The following is a 23,274-nucleotide window of genomic DNA, read 5'->3' as shown; positions in this document are numbered from 1 at the left end:
GAAATCTTTGTTCTTAAGCTGTGCAATCAGAAGTAACTCTCCTGCTGTTACCAACTTAAGACTGAAGTAGTACTGTGTACAGGTTCTGTTAAAATGCACAAGATGGAAAACCTCAATTAGTGACCATGAAACAGCTATTAAGGTCAAACTCACCCTGCCAGTCGATTTATTTATTTTTATTATCAACTGATGTAATCCAAATGAAAAAGTAATCTATTCTTTATGAAGGAAACACACACAGTATGGGCAGAACAAAGTGTTCCTCCTTTTAATCGTATGTGCAGAAAAATAACCAACAGCAAAGGCTCATCTGCAGTGCTAATGTATTTAAGAAAGCAGCAGGATCTGCCCAGAGTAGACCCTGTACTCATTAAATGCAGATCACTGCTAAATGGGGCTGCTAACCTCAACAAGAAGCTTATTATGTTATATAACAAATTACAGGAATAGACAATTAAAATTCCTCAGATAAGGGTGAATCCTAAACATGCCCTACTAATTGGGTTTAGTCATAGACACTCTCAGTACACAGACTAAAGTCTCACCCTCTCTGCAATCCGAAGCTGAAGGTAATTAATGCCAGCCATTAATCTCCAAAAGTAGGTAACACATCATAATTATATGCAGATGACTATGCTCCCAGGACGTCAGGAAGCATGCATAATATAACCTACTCAGTCAACACAGATAACCTTCAGATACCTGGGGGAGACTAGCACCATTGTACTGCAAGAGAAAAATGCAAATACATTTCAAAGCACAATTAAAAATAATTAGGTAACAAACATAACACCAGCTGTACTTCCCACAGAAATGTACTGCATATTAACACATTAAAGGTAGGTGCACTCATACATCACTACAAAGGTCTTCATTTAAAATGCATAATTTTAATGCACATCATGAAGCATGAATGTATCATCCATTACTATATTAAAAGGGATACAACCCATGTAGACAAATCTTTTTTTTTTTTTTTTAAGAAAAGTGCACATGCTACAAAGGGTAGTGTAAATTTCCATTAATAACAATAAATGCTTGTGCTGAAGCTATCTCAATCAGTGTTACTATTAATTTCTAGTTTTGCAACAGGACACAGAATGCCAGGTAGTAAGGAGAAGCCTCTAACAATGGATCTGCCATATCACGTTGTTAGATTAGCCACGTTTATGAAAATAATTTCATTGTTTTACACTAGTCTCTAGTTAAGGTAATAGACTTCTTCCTGACTTATCTATAGCTCCATTTTGTGGTACTGTACATAATTGTTAGAGAACTCAAGAGCTTTACGTAGCTTACAGGTTTAAATCATTATGACCAACAAAACATTACAAGCTATGTGCCAATACGAGCCATTACAAGCAGTTATGAGTCCAACATCATTGAAAATGTTGTGAGTAATTACAGGCTGCAAGGCTGTATGACTGATTCTAAGTCATATAAGTCAATTCTATGATATAAAAGGCCAGGTGAGAGTCACAGTCTTTGTTTTAAACAGTTGGATATTTAACTTGTGAACTGCAAAACATGTAGTAAAATTCCTGCCTAATTAGGTTACTGTAAAAGCACTGAGAAAATCCAGCAGTGAATGCACCTACATTTGCATAAAGACTTTTACAATTCTGATTTTTTTTTTTTATTTTCCCACTTATTTGCTGGTGCCTTATTTTGACCACATCCCTAATTTTTGGAGATGATGCCCATCTAAGAGCCCTGGTAGATGACAGGAAAGATGGCATTAAAGCCTAAAAGGACTTCTCCAGACTGGTGGGGATGTTCCAGGAATTGGCAGCTGAGAGTTGATTCTTCATTTTGGAATGGATGAAGAGGCATGCTGCTGTGAAAGACCAAGGAAGAAGGTCTTAGAATGGTTGTGTTAGGAAATACACTAACCAGTGTGCAAGGCTTCTGACCAACTCTGAATGGATGTTGGTCATTGTGAGAGACTGAATTAATGTATGCCCTGATACAATGCTAGAATGAATGATGTACACATTGCTGAAGACTATAATTAAACATGAGACTGACAGCAGGACTTCAGATGTGAGCTGAAAAGATAGTATGTTTGCCTAGATAAGTACAATCAGAAGATTCTGTGAGTTGTATAAACCTGCAGCCTAACGGAAAGGCAGAATATGTGGGACGAGAAATGGCCTTCTACAAATACTGAATGATGATTAAGGATGGTGAGTAAAAATGTGTTAGAACCAATGCCATCAGTGGTGTTTGATGGTGGCTAAAATGAGAAAAGTTCCTTAATAAGTTACCACCAGAGACTGTTGGCTAGTTAGTTGTGCTAGGGTTCAAAGGTCAGGACTTCTGGCTGCCTAGGTAAACTCAACAGGCATAAGCATCTTTTGAGGAGTGATACGGAAGCACTGTCTAGTTAAGTGGCTTGCTTAGAATCCAATGGTATGCAAATGGAGGCTGAGGGAATCAAACTTTGGACTACAGGATGATCCCCATTAGCAACTCATAGGATTAATCCTCTGTGCTAAACTGTCAGATAATTATCAAATTGGCAAAGGAAAAATGCACATATGACATACCGAACCCCATGACAAACAGAACAAACTGTAAACAACATACTTTAAAAAAGAAAAACAATAAAGTAAACATAAAAAATGAACTCAATAAAGCAAACATATTTAACATTATTTTTTTTTTCTGATAGTTATTGCATCTTTTTCAGGGTCATCGGGGAACCAGACTTCATCCCAGCAAGTAGCTGATGTAAGCCTGAGAAAACAATCCTGGGCATGATACCAAGCCACCAAAAGATGTGTGTAAGTTTCAGACTTCATATCCTTCAGAAAATGCATGTTAACATAAATCCTGTTATGATAGCAACTTTGTAAGTTTCTAAGATCAATATTTAAAATCTGTCCCTACTTTTAGGCTTTTGTTCTCCATTATTTTAGGTTTTGCCCAGATTTCTTTTGCTAAGAAGTTGAGAGGTATGACATACACACATGTACTCACACATCACAGACAAATATCTATTAGAAATTAAGAAGTTCTGTCAAGCGTATATTTAGAATGTGTGAAGAAACTGGAGACCAAGGCAAAATCCCAGAAGAACAAACGAAGGACATGCAGAATCCAAAAAAAAGGCACCTCAGCTTTGGTCCAATGTTTAATGCTAAATGCTGTCTCACTGTGAGGCAGTTGGGTTTCAACAGCATAACCTGTGTAACACTTATGATTAGTGCTGTTAAGTCAGATACAGCCCTGGCTGGGAAGAGGGCAAGTCTAGGCTGAGGGCATCAGACAGGAATGATCTGAGAGTGGTGCATTATAGTCAAGCTTTTTAAACTCTTACACATTAATAACTCAAAATAAGGTGAATAAAAATGTAGTGATCACTAATCCAGTCATGTCTGGTGACTATTTCAGACTCTTCATGGAGAATGCACATGGTTTTACAAATAACAAAATCAGTACATACAAGATCTAAAATCCACATATTGATTTATGCAGTTTTATATCTTAACAAAAAACAGACCTTCAAATATTCTTGAATACTTAGGTAATATGTTTAAAAAGTAATCATACTGGAACATATTTATTGTACACCATTAATACAAAGCAACTAAAGCAGTATTAGAAAAAAAGAGGAGTTCACTTTTAATGATATCCCACTAGGGAAAACATTACATCTTGCAGACTCATTAGCTGAGACAGACACGCGTCAATGAAAAGAACATTCTGCAAATTTTGCTTTCATTCACTGTAACAGTGAAAGGCTGATGCTTACTTGATTACTGTTCCTTTAGCGCCCCCTGCTGTTGTCAGCATGACTCTTGTGGTTAGACTGACTCGCAGGTCCTCTTCATCGAGGCCGAGTAGCTCAGCACAGTTACGCAGCGCTTCACTCGATTTATTTTTCAAGATGCAGCCACCTAGGAGGCAAAGGAGAGTGAGAAGTGAAACAGAACACCACATTTGGTATTCAGCTATCTAGTACGTGCTGCCATGCTGGAAATTAATTAGATTTCTAGATAAGGCAGAAGACGTACTTTTGCAAAATATACATTTATGCTGAAAGTTTAAGTAGTAAGGCATAAGCACTTGTAGATTATGCACTATGTGTTCTTCTCAAGCAATTAAAGCATATAAAGTGAACAAATCCCATGTAACCATACAGTGAACTGTTGCTGTAACTACACAAGGAAAGCTGTACTTAATGACTACCATGATACGCGCTTTACAAAGTTCTACGGAAATAAGATGTGGTAAGATTGAGTGCATTTAACCCCACTATGCAATGGGGGTTAAAATGATAAAAGGCAAACAAAAATAATGCCTCAGGTTAAGAATATGGGAATGAGACAGGTATAAAGGTTTATTCTGAACATTCTAACAAAGAGAGGAAAAAGTTCTGGAGCTTAAATGTTGAAAGTTGTGTATACCTGCATCAATAAAGAAACATATAGTTAACGTTTCTTCATAGTATACCATGCTACATACCTTTTTATTAGTTATTACACTGGTATATCCTACTGACAGCAGGTAATTTTCAAATATTTAAAGACTAAAGCATGCCTGAGTGGCAAAAAGCAAACATATATGCATACATGCATGTACGTATGTATGTATGCTTTCTAGTTATAATTAACAAATAAAGTTATCAGCTTCATATATGCATGCAGACAGGTTACATGAAGGCTTCCCAATACACAGGAATATCATCCTTACTACCGATGGACTGAGTGATCACTTGCAAAGCAGCAAATAAACCTGCCTGCTAGAGAACTGGCTCCATCAGATATGAAACTGTCAGACTTAAAGTCCAATCCCACAACTTCAGTACTTCTCGACAGAGGGGGCAGGAGTGAGTTCCACACTGTTTGCTTATATACCAAGCCAACGCCATCTTGTTAGTGCAGATGACTATAGCACATTGGGTCCTCTTTGTATAATCATACACCCAGGACTGCCTGCTCTTTACAAAGCTTGCCACTCAAGGTGTGGAAATGAAATGGACTGCCTTCTATGACCACAAACTGAGAATGAGCTCATTCAGTGTTTAGAATCAGTATTACTGGAAGGGTGAATCAAGAAAAATATCTTCAAGACATAGGCAGGAACAGTCAAGAACTATAAAACTCCCCATTAAAAAAAAATCTGACACTCCTCCATTGATTAGGACAGTACTGTAATCATATGGAAGACTGCTGTTAAATGAAGGTGGCAAAGGGGGATGGGGCTAAGCTAATTGATGATATGTGTGGTAATGACTATAATGTCAGCAGCTTCACCCACTTCTGACATAACAAAAAAGGTTCTGGTTTACAGAACTGCATATATGATGCTCCTGGCTACATCTCTCCTTGTTTTTACTTTCCCTTCCCAATCTGACACCAGGGAATATGGTCCCAACCCTGTGGGGGTAGTACCGGGGATGCTAAATTAGGATTGAATGGAATGACAATAAACAACTGATGGTCAGCTGGAATGTACAAAAAGAGTTGGGGAATAGAAAGATAAATATGGAATGATTTGACCTTAAACAAAAAGCCAAAGTAAGTGCAAATAATTGAATTTTAGATATAAAGCAATCTTTTTCTCAAAGAACAATGACATTTTACTTAAACTATCCTGGGGCAGTTTCACAGCTGCTGTAGCTCAACAAAGAGCAAAACAGCTCTGAAGAAGAACCTGTTTGTGGGGCATTGTGGGTAATAGTGGAAAGGCCAGTACTATGTAAAAGTGTTAAGTTGCCAACAGCATTAATCTTACTTATTTTATTTTACTTACTATAAGTATTCAGATGATTAAATCTAAGCATCTAAAATCACACAAAAGGGCACAAAGATGGCACAAGACAGATTCAATACGTCAGACAGAGATCAGAAGTTAAAACAATGCATAAAACAATCTGCAACTGTATCCAAAGTTAACTCATCTGAATGTGCTAGAAATACCTCTGCCAAAATTTAAGTACACCTAAAAAGGACACACTTAAGTGACCTCCTAAAAGAACTTTTGAAAGTCACTTGTCTGAATCATGAATGATAGCTAATTTTACAGGATATGGACAGGATAAGCAAATGATACTGTGCTCATTGTTTCCCACCTGGCCTGTGGAATAGGTGGCATCCTGAGAACCTAAGACGTCTAAGCTGGGACATACAGTCTCAGCACCTCCATTAGGTAAGCAGGACTCGGACTACAAAGGGTATGGTAGATGACAGTCAAGAATTTAAGGTCACATCTGGTAGTAGCTGAAAGCCAATACAAATCCTGCAAAAATCAAAGTTGCATGACTAGGCCGAAAAATACTAATCAATACTCTGTGTCAGCAGATGTCTGCACCTGATGTAGTCATGACAAATCACCATCTTTCAGTGTCAGTGGCAAAACAGATACTACATTCACCTTCAGCGATGGAAGACCAGAAGGCTGTAGGATCTTTTCCAACAGAACCCAGACAGTGTTCAACAGTGATAAAGTCTGGTACTTGATCCCAAGAGAAGGAGAAATAAAGCTGAATATCATCAGAGTATGACCAATAATAAATACTTCTCTCCAAAAATAACCTGCCTTAGCAGCTAAAACTATAAGTCATACCACACCCTAGAACGAAGTAACTGGAAAAATTAGCCCTGGGCACCACCCTCTGAGGTGTGGTATGCCATGGATAGCATAAACTGGATAAGCATGGTTGTTATAATCTTGCATTGCTTCAGTGTTGGTTCACTCAACTTGAGAGGTCAAGTCAGTAGTTGTTAAAGATAGCTGTGCCAAACATAAGGACAAGAAGAAAAAGCCTAAGTGCAAAATGAGGATGCTTGTGAATGCTCTCAAGATACAGAAGGCATCCTAATGACTACCAGTATTTAAGCAACCAAGCCCACAAGTAAAGGAAGTAGCTGTTTCACAACAAATGCACAAAATGAAACTCTAACAGCCTGCTCAGGTGGTACAGATGTCTATGAAAACAGAAGCCATGTGCCACAAAACCTTCAAGACATGCTTGTCACCTTACAAGAGATGCACCCAGGTGAAGTGTGGTGGTCACCTCCTGTTATTCTGCAATTAACAACCAAAAACCATTGTCTGGTATTGCACAAGACATAAAACATAGTTACAAGGGGTCCACTTGTTTAAGATGCTTGACTAATGATGGGCCAACACTTAGAAGATGGACCATCCACTAGAATTCCACAAGGATGCCATTCGAGTTACCTCAGTGTAAGCAATCAGATAGATGTGGAACTACACATGAAGCAGAAGAGTCCAAACTAAAACAATTTGGGAAAGTAGAAATATCACATACCCACTCTACTAGAAGGCAGCCGTTACTACCCAAAGTTCAAGTACTAAATCAATGAACTATCTCATTTATATAATGAGCACTTTGGCCTTATCTAAGAAAGCCTGCCCCATTGTTAACAGTTTTGGAAAGGCAGCACTAACGATCTGGCCTATGCCTTACTTGATTAAACAACCAAGCAATAGTCTAGAAAAAGAAAGCTGACACCACAAGATGCAATAACAGGGACACTGTTAATAACAGGCAGAATGGCATTACACAACACTATTATAAAAATTCCTGCTTATGAAAAAGAAATAAGCCACTTGATGAAATAAAATAGCTTTAGTGGAAATGCACTTTGGTTAGGCTGATGTTATACAGTATGTAACCACCTATTCTGGCTTCTTTACATGTTGCTCAGTTACTTTTCCTTGAGCATCAGATGCCCAAGACATAAGACAATGAGAGACAAAATGCTTAAATTCCAAAGGAAATCACTAATCACTGCTGCTAAGATTTCTAAGTGTTCACCAGCACCGATTCCTTTCATTTAAGAGATTTCTCCCTTCTTTGTGTTTGTGCGGCCACAGAGTTGATATATATCAGTTAGGGTGCGGGGAGCACAGGCAGCTTGGCCCCCCCTCCACCTGCACAAAATGTTTACAGTTTAGTTTTGCATCCTTAGGTGCTTCAGGCATTAATTTTTGGTGTTGTAGCACACTGGGTTTTTGGCATTTAGGTTTCAATAGTGGGACCATATATTTTGGCTCAGGATTGGAAAATGTCAGTCACCTAAAAAGTATTCCTGAGGAACTATATGGCACTAATATCTGAGTAAAAAGTACAAATGGTTAAGCTATCACCTCTTAACAAACAATATAACGTGGAGCTTGGATTAATTTCTTTAATCTACACCAAAGATACTATATAACCATCGTCAATTTCTTAAGTCTGCAAATTACAAAAGTAACTGAATCACATGTAGACAAACCAAAAACAGCTGGTTATATACTGTGAAACTCTAACATCACTTAACTACATCAAAGTTTCAGTGTCATAAAGTGAAGTGAAACTTGGCTCTAATGGCACTACCAAACTGAAATCTGGTCAACAAAGTGGCACACTGCATCACTGTTTCAATCCATGGGTCAGCTTTAGGTTCATAAGCTCATAGATACTTAGTAGGCTACTAATCTCTGAGTATCTTATAGGAAAACTCCATCTTAAAACAAAAAAAAACTTATTTTTTCACTCTAGCTTTGTTTTCTGAGCTATTTACCACCTCAAAATCACTGTGACTGCTTCTTATAGAATTTTAATGTATTTTCTGCATTATGGCTGCCAATGGGGCTTGACATATCAATGTGATCTTATTTTTCTTCAAGCCTCTTTCCCATAATCCATTTCAAGTCTGCTTTATATCAGTTATGCTAGACATAAGGAAGTAGTGGTGTATTCCCATGCCACTAACATATAATGGGATTCGTGCCAGTCCCTGTCATCTTATACACCTTCTGTAACGTGACTGCTTGTTTTATCTCTTGAGTGGCCCTCAATTGTATGAGTCTCAGGGCTTGTTTTACAGTGTACTAAGGAGTCATACAGATGCAGCCAAAACAGTTGCTAAATCGCAGGTCTTTCTTCAAAGTATCTTTTTGTATTCCAAGATGAACTGACAGTTCGCCTTCCTCCACACTTTGGTAAGTGCTACTTTAGAAGAATTACAAGAAAATGTATTTTCTGACTTTTCTCTAAATGTCACAAACATCTTTGACACTATATTTAAGTCATCTTAAAATCTAAAGCAGTATAAACCATAAAAAATGCCAATACTGTTATGCTGCTTATGTTAATTTCTCAAAAGAGGTGGCAGCTGCCTTTGAGCCACTGACCAATGCAATTGCTGTTTTTTGCTATGAAAGGCATGGCTACAGTGGAAGCAGCTGTGAATAAGTGTAAGTTCTCTTCTTCTCTGTAATAAAGACAGTGGAAACACTTTCACACCTCTTTGTCTTTTTACAGCAGCTGCTGAGCTTCTGTCATTTGCAGAACAAATTATCCATAAAAAGATTGTCAACAGTACCTGACTACACATTTCTCTGTGTTTGTGGTACATCATGTGGGCATAGAAAAATCCTCTGTAAATTATGTGAGAAGTTAAGCTTAAAAAAAGTGGGTGGTCATTCCCTCCCTTTGATTCTAAGGCAGGGAAGTGAAAGTTTTATACAGTACAAGCAGGTTTCTGGTACCTACACAATACTGGAACCATACTGTAGAGAGAAAGTGACCTAAAAGTTGAGTTAAACTGTAGGAAAATGTTGAGTTTTCCATTAAGAAGCCTAACCTTACATTCCTATGGTAGTTATTAGCCCTTATATTTGATGTAAAAAATAACACAGCGATATGCCAAACAAGGACATGTAGGGACATGTCCATGTTCCCTCTATCCATGAAGGTGATAACCTGAAGGTGAATTTGTGGTTATCCATCCTTTTTTTTTTTCAAATTATATTTGACTAGAGTAGGAGAAGTACTTTGCTTTATGTGGAGTGGAAGGTGGTTCCACAGAAGTGGTATTCTCTGTGACACAAGCCTATCACTCCAACATGTTCTATTTATTCTGAAAAAGAGCTTGAGATTCCTTCAGAGGGTATTTTTAATACAACTGGATTTACAAATGTGTAATATGTCTGACAAAACACGGTCTACTGAAGCTCTACATTCACGGCAGAGGTTGACTCTCAGTAACTTACATGACAAAGAGAAGGAAGACAAGATTTTAAGACAGTCGATTTTTTTTAGTAAGAAAGCATTGTGGTCTTAGAGTTCCAAAACATCTTTATAAATGACTAATTTAAAAGATGCAAGTATACAATGGAAACATGGAAACAAGAACCATGAACATTCCAGTACAACATACAGACAAGCTGTGTTTGAACAGATGAACCAAGCAGGGCTGCTCTCTTTCTTTCTTGCTTTGTATTTACAATCATTGGCAAAGAAAATAAGGGCACAAATTCAAATATATGACTGGTATGGTAATCAAGAAAAATAGGCTTACTTGTAAATGTTATTATTCACTACTTGATAAATCCAGAAAAAAGACATTTCAGTGCTGTGAAACATTTTGAAACAGTTTCAAGATGCTTCATGATATAAAATGAAAATATATAATTAGAAGTTATGTACTCACCATAACGTTCCATCTGAGTAGGTGTATTCATTTGTCTGCAGCCTGTGGGTTATGGATCCGATATCGGATCCGAACCGGCATGGTTTTCCAGCTATGGATCCAAGCTCTCAGCTCCTCCCCTCACCCATAATGCCCTGCTCTACCCTCATGACCTCAGATCGAGTTTGCCAAAGCAACAACACCCTGAAAAGGGTAACATAGAATATGCAGGAAACTGAAAGGCCAGGGGGATAGGAGGGCGGGATGGCTGCAGACAAATGAATACACCTACTCAGATGGAACGTTATGGTGAGTACATAACTTCTAAATCTGAAGTAGGATATTCATTTGTCTGCAACCTGTGGGACAGAGTCCCCAGCTACCTGAATCTTGGGCCATCATGGAAGGATATTCCGGAGCACATGAGCCAAAGGATGCTCTACCCCTAGATGCAAGATCCAACTTATAGTGGGAAATAAAAGTATGACATGAAGCCCACGTGGCTGCTGCACAAATATCATTTAGAGGAATCCTAGCCTTGAAGGCTGCCGAGGTAGATACTGACCGGGTTGAATGGGCATGAACACCCTCCGGGGCCTTCCTGAAGCTTGATAAGCCAATAAGATGCACTGTGAAATCCAGCGGGACAGAGAAACTTTAGAAATTGGCTTGCCCAAATTGAATTTTGCAAAGGAAATAAACAACTGGTCGGATTGCCTATGACCAGCCGTCCTGTTCAGATAAAATCTAAGTTGCCTGTGAACATCTAATGAATGGAGCTTATATTCACCTTTGTTTTCATATTTAGGGAAGAAAACAGGGAGGTTAATGGACTGATTGATGTTTGCTTCAGAAGCGACTTTAGGAAGAAAGGACGGGTTGGTCCTGAGGTAGACACGGTCCGGATGAAATACCAAGTAAGGAGGTTTAGCTGATAATGCTTGAAGCTCAGAAACTCTCTTGGCGATGTAATGGCTACCAAAAGGCTGTCTTGTAGGACAAGAATTTGAGATCCACCGTGGCTGGCTCGAAGGGGTGGTCAAGGCCTGTAGAACCAGAGAGGTCCCAAGGAGGAACCGCTTGTTTTATAGGGGCCTGAGAAGAAAAGTACCTTTAAGAAAAATTTTACACAATTTGGCTGACATAAGAGGATTAGAGTCATGGCCAATGTGATAATGAGAAATTGCCGCCAGTTGTACTTTGACTGTGGAACTGCTGGCACCATCGTTAAAGAGAGTGGTTAGAAAGTCAAGCACTAATGGAAGAGGAACCGTGAAGGGATTCAGGCCTTGCCACTCCAAACACAAAAACGTTCACTTGCTGCGGTAAACCTTTCTAGTGGATGGTTTATGAGCTGCCACCAAAATTGCCTTAACAGGTGACGAAATACCGAGTCCTGATCAAGAGTGGAACTGGAGCAGCCAAGCGGTCAGCTTCAGGTTGTCCAGATTCGGAGGAGGAATGCAGGATGGATGGGATATCAGATCCGGATGGGATCTAGAATCCAAGGAGGATTCACCGAGTGAGACATTAGGAAGGGGAACCAGATCTGTCGAGGCCAAAAGGAGCAATGAGAATCATTCTGCAACCCACCGAGAGGCTTTCTGAAGAACTTGGAGCATCAGAGGCAAGGGTGGATAAGCATACAGAAGACCGGGTGGCCAAGCATGCACCAGAGCATCTCTTGGGAACCTCCGGGAGGAGGTATCAGAGCGAAAAACTGTCGCACTTGGTGTTTGAGGGAGGCAAAAGATCGCATGAAGGGTTCCCCACCGTGCGAATATGCGTTCCGCTACTCGACAATTGAGAGACCACTCGTGGGTCAGAATGGTGCGACTGAGCTTGTCCGCTAGGATGTTGGACCGACCCGGAATGTGCGTTGCTATTAAGCGGTTGGTGGAGATTGCCCATTCCCAAACTCTCATGGCTTCTCGACAAAGAGGGTAAGACCTTGTTCCCCTTGCTTGTTGATGTACCAGACCACAGACATGTTGTCCGATTGAATCGCAATTGTTCCCAAGGGAAGAAAGTCCTGAAGTGCTAGCAACGCTAAGAGCACTGCTCTCATCTCTAGAACATTGATATGCAGTAAGGTCTCTGAATCGCCCCACGTGCCTTGGACGGTCCGGCCATAAAGTGCCCCCCACCCGAGGCGGGGCGTCCGTGGTCACCGTGGCGAGGGGAGAAGCACAAATGGCGCCCCTGTGGAGACCCGGGAGTGAAGCCACCACAAGAGGGACCGCTTGCAAGCCTTGCTGATCGCAATGGGATGATGCATGGGAGAGCAAGGTATGACCACTGTACTAAGAGCGCCCACTGTAGAATGCATATTGAGCCTGGCAAGAGGAAGAAGTGCTATAGCAGATGCCATGGACCCTAGAGCCCTCAGGACCAACTCCTCACTGAACAGAACTTGAGTGGAGAATGGCCCGCACCTGGAGCTGCAGATTTTGAACTCTGTCCGCAGTGAGGAAGGCTCGTAAACTCCTTGTGTCTAGCCTGGCCCCTATAAAATCTAAGAGCTGTGTGGGCCAGGTTGGATTTCTTTGCATTTATTGTGATGCCCAGAAAAGGAGCAAGATGGAGAAAGGAGTCTCGCCAATAAAAGTAGATGCCTTGTTGGGCGGTAAGAAGCCAGTCGTCCAGGTAGGGAAACACCTGCACCCCCTGAAGCCTCAGGTGGGCCGCTACCACTGCTAATACTTTGGTGAACACCCTGGGGGCTGTGGTGAGACCAAAGGGAAGGACCCGGAACTGGTAGTGACTGGCTTCCAGCCGGAAGCGGAGGAACCTCCTGGAGCGCCTGTCCATCAGGATGTGGTAGTTGAGGTCTATCGAGCACATCCAGTGATTTTCTCCCAGAAGGGGGAGAATAGATTGCAGAGTGACCATTCGGAATTTTTCTTTGGGGACTGCCAGATTCAAAAGAGAGAGGTCTAGGATCGGTCTTAGTTCCCCCGTCTTCTTTGGCACTAAAAAGAACCTGGAGTAGAACCCTGATCCGATCTGGTCTGGGGGGACGGGCTGGATGGCTCTTTTCTTTAGCAGATGGCCAATTTCTGCCAAAGTGGCCTCCCGCTGACCGGGTGGGACGTCTGGGAGGGACTTCAACTTTGGAAGGTGAAGGAAAGGGATGCGATATCCTCTGGATATGATTTGGAGAAACCAGCGGTCTGATGTTATGGACTCCCATGCCGCTAGGTGCCCCGAAAAACGTCCCCCGACTGCCTCCAGAGTGGAGCAGTCGGGCAACCTCAGGGTTGCGCGGGCCGTTCAGAGAAAGGTTCCCTGGATCCGAAGTTTCTGGGAGCCCCTCTGCCTCTAGGGCGGCGTCCTCCCTGTCCTCCTCTGCCACGGAAGGACTGGTTGTCCGGAGCAGGCTGGGACTGCTGCGACTTCGAACCACATCTTCTTCTGACCTTTTGGTTCCTAGAGTAGGGCCTCTGGGGTGCAGAGAAGCGGATTCCGGCGGCAGACAGCGTCTTCCGTCCTTCTCGCTCTGGGTCAACGCCTCAAACGGTTTTGCCAAAGAGCAGAACCATCAAAGGCGTTAGCAAAATAGCTTTGAAGGGCTCAGAAAATCGCGGATCGCGGTGCCAGGCCTGACGCCCAGCGTCTTGACTAGGCCTGTCCCCGCAGCTCTAGCGGGAAGCGTGGGAGAGTAGCCGCATAGAGGTATTAGTAACTGACCTAAGAGTGGCCATACGGGTGGAGTGCAGAACCCTGTCCTCCTCCGAAATGGACTCTGGGGGAGATGCAGCATATTCTTTAATGAGATCTCGCTGCATCCTAATGACATGTGCCAAGTAGTTCAGCGCCCTTACCGAGAAGGTCGCTGAACTAAACATCCGCTTCCCCAAGCGGTCCATCATCCGTGACTCCCTGCTCGGGGTATGGGCTGAGGGAATCTCCTGAGCCAGTTCCCTCTTGGTGGCCGCCGCCGTCAACATGGCATCTACTGGAGGCCCCTTACTCCAATGGGCATGGTCGGACGGTGGGTTAAGGATCCTATCGGGCCTCTTAGGAATTGGCTCCACGGTCTCCGGTTCCTTCCACGCCCGGGTGGTAACGAGGTCCACCAGGGGTCGGCAGGAGGGACACCCAAGAGGTAGACGGGCCCGCTTCAAATGCCTCCAAGAACACGGACTCGTCCGAGGAAGACTTGGGGCAGACCACCCCTTATAATGGAGCATTTCCATGATGTCTCCAAATGAGACATCCTCGGGGTGACCGTGGGAGCCTTCCCTTCCTCCAAGTCCATGTCTTCTGTGAGAGACTCGGGAGTCAATGTGCCTCCTTTTGGGACATCCTCTGGGGGCTGTCAGAGGAGTCCTCGCAAGCAGCAACTTGTTCCATTGGAGCAACTTGGGGCACAAGCGGGCTGTCCCAGGGGCCGGATGGTGGAAGCCTGGCCCAGTGCAGAGGGAGGAGCCGAACAAGTGCCGGGGTCCGGAGACCCTCAACAGGGCCCTCCACTACATCAAACGCCAAGGGAGCCGACCGACCAAAGGATCGACAATGGCCCCTCGGATCCGAAGAGTGGATCGAGCCGGCGGCGCCGAAGGAGCACTGATCCCCGGATCCGGCTCGGATCCAAGCTCCGAGGTCGGATCCGATGCACTCGAGGGCAGGGTCAGATCCGGCACCAAGTACTATCGGCGCCGACCCACCCCGCCCGAAGCTGCTCGGCTCCAGCTGTTCAACCCGGATAGCGGGTCGGAGAAGGAGCAATAGGTTTGAAAAAGGGTGTTGAGCTCCCCAGAGGGGGCAAGAGCACTCCCATCTGCATCTGGGCCTGGATGAACCTTCTCATCATCCGTCGAGATCAGCATCCGAAGGTTATATGTAGATCTCGGCAGGCTACCGAGGTAGGCCTGGAGTGCCTCCTCGATAGCCTCGACGGAGATCGGGTCTCCTCCTCCTCAGGACCCGTGAAAAGCACACTGGGGACGGGCCGAAGGAGGAGACCCGAGCCGGGAGAAGCCCGCTTGGCTGGGCGGGGAACAGAGGTCTCGGCCCGCCGCCCTTGGTTCTAGCATCCCTCTCCTCCCAGAAACGGGAGGTTGAGTCCCAGGAGGAGGAGGGGTGCCACGGAGGGAAGAACCGAAACCACGGTTACTCCCGAGCGGAGGTCGGAGCCGAGTCGGCGGTAAAAGGCCCGCCAAGACAAGCTTGGACCTCCGCTCCTTCAGTGCCCTGGGGTTGAACCCTGCACAAATGGAGCATCCAGATGTGAGGTGTTCAACCCCCAGGCACCTAACACACCAGTGTGGCCATCAGCGAAAGCTTATGGCCACACTCGAGCATTTAGAAAATATAGATTTGGGCTGTTCAGCCATCCCAATCTATAAACAAGCTACTAACTAAAGTAACTACAACAAAATACACACACACAGGCCCAACACACACACACACTACGCCAACAGCGAGGGGAGGGAAAAAAAATACTTAAATTAACTCCAAAGTAAAATATCAAAGAGGAATACCTAAACTTTCACACAAAAATGAATAAAAAACTTCAAAACTCTGTATTAACAGTTAGAAAAACTAGCACTTAGCTGAGAGCTATAGAAACCAATCCAGTCACCATGCGCGGCAAACGAGATCTGAGGTCATGAGGGTAGAGCAGGGCATTATGGGTGAGGGGAGGAGCTGAGAGCTTGGATCCATAGCTGGAAAACCATGCCGGTTCGGATCCGATATCGGATCCATAACCCACAGGTTGCAGACAAATGAATATCCTACTTCAGATCAAAGGTTATAGTGGTAAACTATATTCTCATACATAAATTAATTTAGCAGTATCCATATTTATGGGGCCATGATAAAATTAAGTATTTAGGTGTATGGGTTTAAAAAGAATTTTATTATGGCAGCTAAGACTATGCAGGAACCAAAAGATAACAGAAAAATTGAGAAGTTGGAAGCTCTTAACTATGGATATGGGTAGTACAGTACAAACAGTGAATATTTTTCTAGTTCCTTTAGTATTATATACTGGTCAGGTATAATTTACTCAACTGAGGAGAAGTTGTAGACCACAATTGAAAAATTGAATGAATTTATTTGGAAGGGGAGAGAAGAAACTAACTAAGTGGAATAAGTCATTTCTCCCAATAAAATAAGGTGGTTTAATATTACCAGATTTGGGGTATACTACACAGCTACACAGTTAACACTCATATACATAACACAAACAGAAGATTACAAATCAAAGTGGAAGGAAATTATGTTGAAACCAGGTGAAGGAGTTCCTTAAATAAGGAGAGAATAGGATTTTGGAGCCAGGCCCTTAAGGAAAAATAACCATAAAGAATATTATATTTATGAAGCAGCAGTAAATATTTTGATAACTAAGTCAACACAAGAATGGAGAAAGGAGATTTTTCCAGTAGGGATGACTGTCCACAAAATTGGTCAGCCAAATGCCTTTAATGTCAGTTTTGACATCAGAGAAGTAAATATCAAACAGAAGTGCCCCCAGAACAGATCCCTTTAGTACGCCAAAATAGACAAATATGTTGACAAGTGTGTCTCCAAATCTAAGAGAGTAGAGTAAGCCAACCATCACTTCAGCAAGTTATGCAGACATGAATTCTGAGTTTTACCAGTCTGTCAATGATGCCAGAATGTGTGTATAGTGTTGTTAGCCAAGTCAAACTAAGTTGTGTGTGTGGAGGTACCCTAATCTACTGCTTTTATGACTGTTAGTTAGCTTTAACAGGCATGCTCTACCTTTCATGAAACCAAACTGGTTTGGACCTAGGGACTCTACTTACCCTATATCCCTGAAGATATGGTCTATGATGATGTGTTCCATGACCTTGTAATGATGCTGGTGAGGCTAACAGGTCAGTAATAGCCAGGATATGTGGTGGGACTCCCTTGTGGAACAGAACTACTACAACCGATCCCCAGGCTACTACTACTTATTCATGGCCAAGTTGTGGTTGAACAGCTTAAGGAGGGGGTTTGATAAGGGCTGCTTCACAGTGGCCAGGAAGCAGCCTGTTTTATTATATGGATCCACACGGCTGGTGTTTTTGATCCTGGAAAACACTTTTAGTATGTATTCACAGGCAATTTCTGCATGGGGGGGTATGGACTGGATGCTTTGTACCGGAAAATATGGAAGCAACAGTAAGTTGAAATTGGAGTTAAATTAATTTGTTAGGTTGTCAGATATAGTCTCAGGATTTGAGTGGATGGTATCATTGAAGATAAACTTAGTGCAATGCCTGCTATTATTACTTAAGTTCTTTATGTAATGGAATAATGTCTTGTGGTTATCCTTCACTGATGTAGTCATTTTCAATTAGTAATTAACTTTGTAGAATTCACTCTTATTCCTGAGTTCCTTATTACCCCTTTTGATGTTGATTGTAGCACCCTGAGATTTTTTCCCTTTCTTTAGGGCTATATACCTTTCCCTTTTGTTGAAAAATAAATTTCATATCTGGGGTCCACCATAGGGCTTTGTTTCTAAACTTGACATTGTATTTCTGGTTAACAGGAACATAAGCCTCTAAGCAAGAGTTGAGATGGGAGTATAAACTTTACATATACGTGGCATTAACTGCTACAAGGTTATTGAGTGGTGCAAGTCTGTTGAACCATTTCAGTTTAGCAGCAAGCATAAAGAAGATGGCTGTACAAAGTCTCTAAAGATGGCTGGGTTGAATGCTTCTATCATTCACATATATGGAGTTCTTTATTATAAAAGTAAATGAATGTAAAAGCTGAAAAAATAACATAGTTGAGCCCTCCTGTCAAACTGAAACTGCAGTGAAAGCTAGCAGAAAATTATAGGTCTTATAATCAAACATTTGAACTTTTTAATAAGCACTTTTGAATTATTTAATAAAAACTGCAAGTGGCTACTTTTTTGACAAAGAGCTGGAAATGAAGCTATCAAAAAAGCATATAATGTTTATGAACTATCACAGGATTATAAAAATAAATTATACTGTGAAAAATATCAGCAAGACCATGGTTAGCAAAGATGTTGATTAAAGCCAAAGGTATTGAATGTAAACTGGATTCCAAAGCAGAGTGTAATATTTTGAATTATAGTTATTTAAAAGCTTTGGGAGTGAAAGACAAGCTATGCCCGTGTAGTTCCAACTATTTTAACTTTATTGACATATTTAGGCTACAGATTCATCCTTAAGGGGCAAATAAAACTTCAGTATGCATACAAGAAAGTCACAAAAAGTGTTCCTTCAAAAGGCAGCATTACTCTACGCTAACATTTTGGGCAGAACCACAAACAAACAAATGAGAATGCTAAAACAAATCCATAATGCCCCCATTAAAGTGCAATGTTGCACAGACAATGAAATGCTTAAAACTAAAGCCAAAAGTACATATGGAGCCAAGACAATTAACATGCAGAGGCACAGACAGCATGAATTATATACTCGTGATAAATTGGCTGTGCATGGTTAAAAAGAAAAATAAGCTAAATTATAGCAGTAAAGTCATGCAATGGCCAGAAAGAATGCCAGAATAGACAAATGCACTGATGAAAAAATATAGTAACTTGTTTTCAGGCATCACATGTCTGTCAGGACAGTCTAAATATATATTCCTTTACTACATGCTGTGAAACACATACCAGTGGCCATGAGGCAAAGAACTGAGCAGGAAATCAACCACATGGAAGAATTAAGAGATCATTACTAGACAAAATGAACCATCAGATGGGGTTAATAGTATGTTAGCAGTGGTGAAAACAAATAATATCCATAAACATGCAAACTCCAGAACTGTTAAGAGGAAAATCTGTTACCTTAAGACTGGACTGACAATGTTGAGAGCAAAGTACTTTTCAGTGCAGGATGCCAAGCAAACCCTCACCTTGGATGATATCAGTTTCTGCAGGTGCTGTTGAGATCTTGTCAACCGCAAAGATTTTATAAACAACTGTTGACTGTCTCTATGTGGTAGTGAATATTATAGCAATAACCCACGCCTTTTCTTAAATAATGTCATGGTATAATAGCAATAACCCACGCCTGGGTGTGGGTAATGCTGGATTTACCCACGGTTGGCATGGTTTGGTCCCGAGGGAGAACAAAGCCAACTGTGGGTAAATACAGCATTACCCACACCCAGGCGTGGGTTATTGCTATTATACCATGACATTATTTAAGAAAAGAAACTATTACTTTTCTTAAATAATGGCATAGTATAATGCCTGTTTTCTGCCCTTCCGCGAGATGTCTGGCATCCGGCAGTTCTGATGTACTGCGCCTGCGGTACATCAGAGTTGGCAAAAGCAACGGAGAAAGCAAGATCTCCGTTGCTTTTTTTTTTTTTACTGTTTTCGCTATGTTAAATGGGTTTAACATAGCGAGACAGTTTTAAAATAAGCAACGGAGATGTCAGTTGCTTATTTTAAAACTTTCTCGCCATGTTAAACCCATTTAACATACCGGCAGAAAAAGCAACGGAGATCTTGCTTTCTCCGTTGCTTTTTTTTAAAACCTGTCTCGCTATGTTAAATGGGTTTAGCATAGCGAGACAGCTTTAAAATAAGCAACGGAGATCTCGGTTTCTTATTTTAAAGCTGTCTCGGTATGTTAAACCCATTTAGCATAGCGAGACAGTGTTTTAAAAGTAGAGTTATACTAATGGAAAAAAGTCCGGGCGACCGGACCTTTTTCCATTAGTATAACTCGATTTACAATGTGCACGCTGGCCAATCAGCGTGCACGTTTTGGGGGGTCATGGTATAATATAGATGACATACTAATACAAGATGAATATGGTCAAATTATGACATAAGAATGGTTAATCTTCTGAGAGACTGTGGCATAATAATGTGAAACTGAATCCTAAGAAGTGCGTAGGTTTGAACTCTATAAACCACATGGAATATTCTCATGGGGCATGGATGACAGTCCTATCTTCAGAAAGTCAAGACTGTAATGCAAACAGAATGTCATGAGAACAAGACTGCACTGCAAACTCATTCAATATCCTGCAAAATACATACATAATTAATCCAAATTGCTGATGCTACTGTACCAACTGTGAAAAAATGCCAGTGGTATTTGGAATGAGAAAAAAGATCGCAGCTCTTAAATCCTGAAGAAGTTGGTCACAGAAGCTCTTACCTTAAAATATTACATAAATAAGACAGCAGTTCTAAAACAGTAGATGATACTCGGTCCAGCCTACCAGTAATACTCCTACAGGTGGCTCCTCCCACAGATAGTGGCAACTTTGGCACAGGTAGTATTGCAGATTGATGGGTCAAAGGGTTCCCATATGAAAGAGCAGCAAATAAAGCAAGATGCATCAAAAAAGGATATGTCACAGGAAGATTCTCTGGAAATTTCTGCAGATTACTTGCTGGAAACAGACAGCAAAGAAGACACTCTCACTCTGGAAGAAAAGAACTTAAGGGAAGACCTGCTTAATTTAATAGAGACGGACAGACATATTAAGATAGATTAAAGAAACAATTTACACAAATGTAATAAGCCCCAAAATGTAAGAAGACTGGTAAAACAGATGAACACACAGTAAACAAGGCTATAAAGAGAAATTCAAGTAATATAACAGAAAGAGAATACATTACTGTGCAGCTAAACTAGTAAAGGCTAAGTGCTACTGCAAAAATATACAGTAACAAAGGAAAGGAAGGAAACAAGTAAAATATACACACACACACACACACACACACACACACACACACACACACACACATGTATCACTATTGGAAGAATACAAAAAGGAAATAGTCAAAATACTTAGAAATGCAGCCGTGGAGAAAACAAGAAACACTATCAAAACAGAGCAAGATTTATCATATACTACTGCCAAAAATAAGCATATCACTACAGGCAGAACAAAATAGAAGGTATACGGATAAATATAAAGGAAAAGTGCAAAACAAGCAACTCTGATGACCCAAAAAGATTTTATACAGAACTGGCAAACAAAGTAAAAAGAACAGAAACAACACCAACAAAAGAAGAACAAGAAATGGGCACATTTTGGAGAAGTATTTATGAAGACTGTTGAACATAACAAAGATGCTGAATGGGTATGGAGCTCTAATGTAGATGACATGAAATAGGTTGCTGGAAGTTGAAAGCTTGAAAACAAAGCATTTGGACTACATTTTGCATCCAGGGAACTATATTTAAACGACATTTAAAATACTACACATACCTTACGATTTAAATCAGTTTATTGTGTTGTCTTTGCTCTTTATCTGAAGTTTAAACTATTAGTTTAAGGCATTTTATAGTCTACAGTGCTTTTTGAGTGGGCTGTCATTTTGCTGCATTTTAATAGCTTTCTTCTGAATCTGGAGATACAGCCTTAAACTGACTGGAGTTTTACAGTATCCATCGTTATTTCTCCACGTCCAAGTGGATGATCAGTACTGCTCATCTAATTCTGTGCATAACTCACTTTTTAAACAGTATCTATTGTTATTTTTCTGAGTTCTTAAGTGGATTATTAGCATTGCTCATCTAATTCTGTGTTTTACTCACTTCTCAAGCTTAAAACAAAAAGCCAGCTTTGGCCAGTTGTGTGAGTTGTAGCTGAAACTTGTGGTAATTAACCGAAAATATGGAACATACCTTACCAGTTGAACTGAGCTGTTCACAGTGCAGTGGCAGTTAGCAGCATAGCTCTCAATCAATCAGGGACACATCTCAACAGAATCAGGGACAAATCCCGAAAAAATCAGGGGCACTTTTAAAGTATTAGTTCTATCAACTTGAGGCATTAATAGAATAAAAGAATGTGAATTAATATACATTTCCTGAAGTAAAATAAGTGTGCAACTCTTAATTATTGTCATTATTTACTAAGTATAATTTACCACATTTTGTTCAAAATGCACCAGTGTTGGGAGGGATTAAAAGGGACAGAGCAAACATTTGAGTGAAAATCAGGGACAGCTGAGAGGTATATAGCAAATAGTAGCAAACCTATAAAGCCAGCACTTAGGACTTTAATCTGCAACACAGAAAGGCTTTGCATAGAGCTAAACTTATATCAGATCAAAGCACTATCCAACATCTAGCCTTAACCCTAGACACTACTCAGGTGACCCATGTAAAACCAAGTCCCTTAAGCATAACAGCCCAACCCTAACACAGGTCCTGAAAACACAAATTTGCAATGTCCTGACGTCTCTGTGGTCAGCTTGGTACATATGGGCATCCTGAGATAATGTAGCAATTGTCTCATACTCAGACAACCTTTTACTCCTTAAAGAAACTAACACAGTATGCGAGTGATGTACATAAATAACTTCCTTGGTGGCAAAAATCTTGCTTACAAACAAGGTTGTCAAGAACACACACATTACATACAGCTCACGGAGATTTTTATATGCTGAGGTACTTAAAAGAAACTTTTTCAAACCTCAAAGGCCTCCTAAGTCATTAAACGGCAACGCCTACCCTCAGCAATCACTAAAGTACACACCAAAAGCAACACCTAGCACCACACATAAGCGTACACCCAATGATCCCTCAAGAATGAAGCCTATAAGGCAAGCAAATACTTTACTTTGTTTTGTAATAAGGGATTCTATTGTACGATACACAGATGTCCCTCTCATCAGGCTGGATAAGGAGAAGATAAATGTTAGTTGCCATTCTGGAGCCAGGATCCACATTACCACACACACACTCAAGTCACTGCAGCCCTGTTAACAATATGATTCTATCATATTCCACGTAGGGGGTAAATGATCTAAGATGTACCTCGCTGGACTATATGAAAAGAGACATTACGGTTCTCTCTGAATATGTGTCACAGACTGGTACATGCCTTGCAATAAGCAGCATTCTACCCTGATCAAGGA

The 23,274-nt window shown here is 41.2% G+C and overlaps 1 protein-coding gene across 1 annotated transcript in view; it reads right to left on the bottom strand.

The window, feature by feature from the left end:
* The window catches only part of MYO6 (myosin VI), a 692,995-nt gene that overhangs the window by 524,219 nt on the left and 145,502 nt on the right, over window positions 1-23,274 (bottom strand). Inside the window, exon 7 of the mRNA XM_044077058.1 lies at window positions 3,758-3,902. Coding sequence (XP_043932993.1) covers window positions 3,758-3,902 — 145 coding nt within the window. The remainder of the gene's footprint in view (window positions 1-3,757; window positions 3,903-23,274) is intronic.

Source organism: Protopterus annectens, chromosome 1.part0 (genome assembly GCF_019279795.1).
Source record: "Protopterus annectens isolate FY-2018-M chromosome 1.part0, PAN1.0, whole genome shotgun sequence".
Classification (NCBI taxonomy): Eukaryota; Metazoa; Chordata; order Ceratodontiformes; family Protopteridae; genus Protopterus; species Protopterus annectens.
Note: the sequence above shows the minus strand (reverse complement) of the source record. Positions and strands in the feature narration are given on the sequence as shown.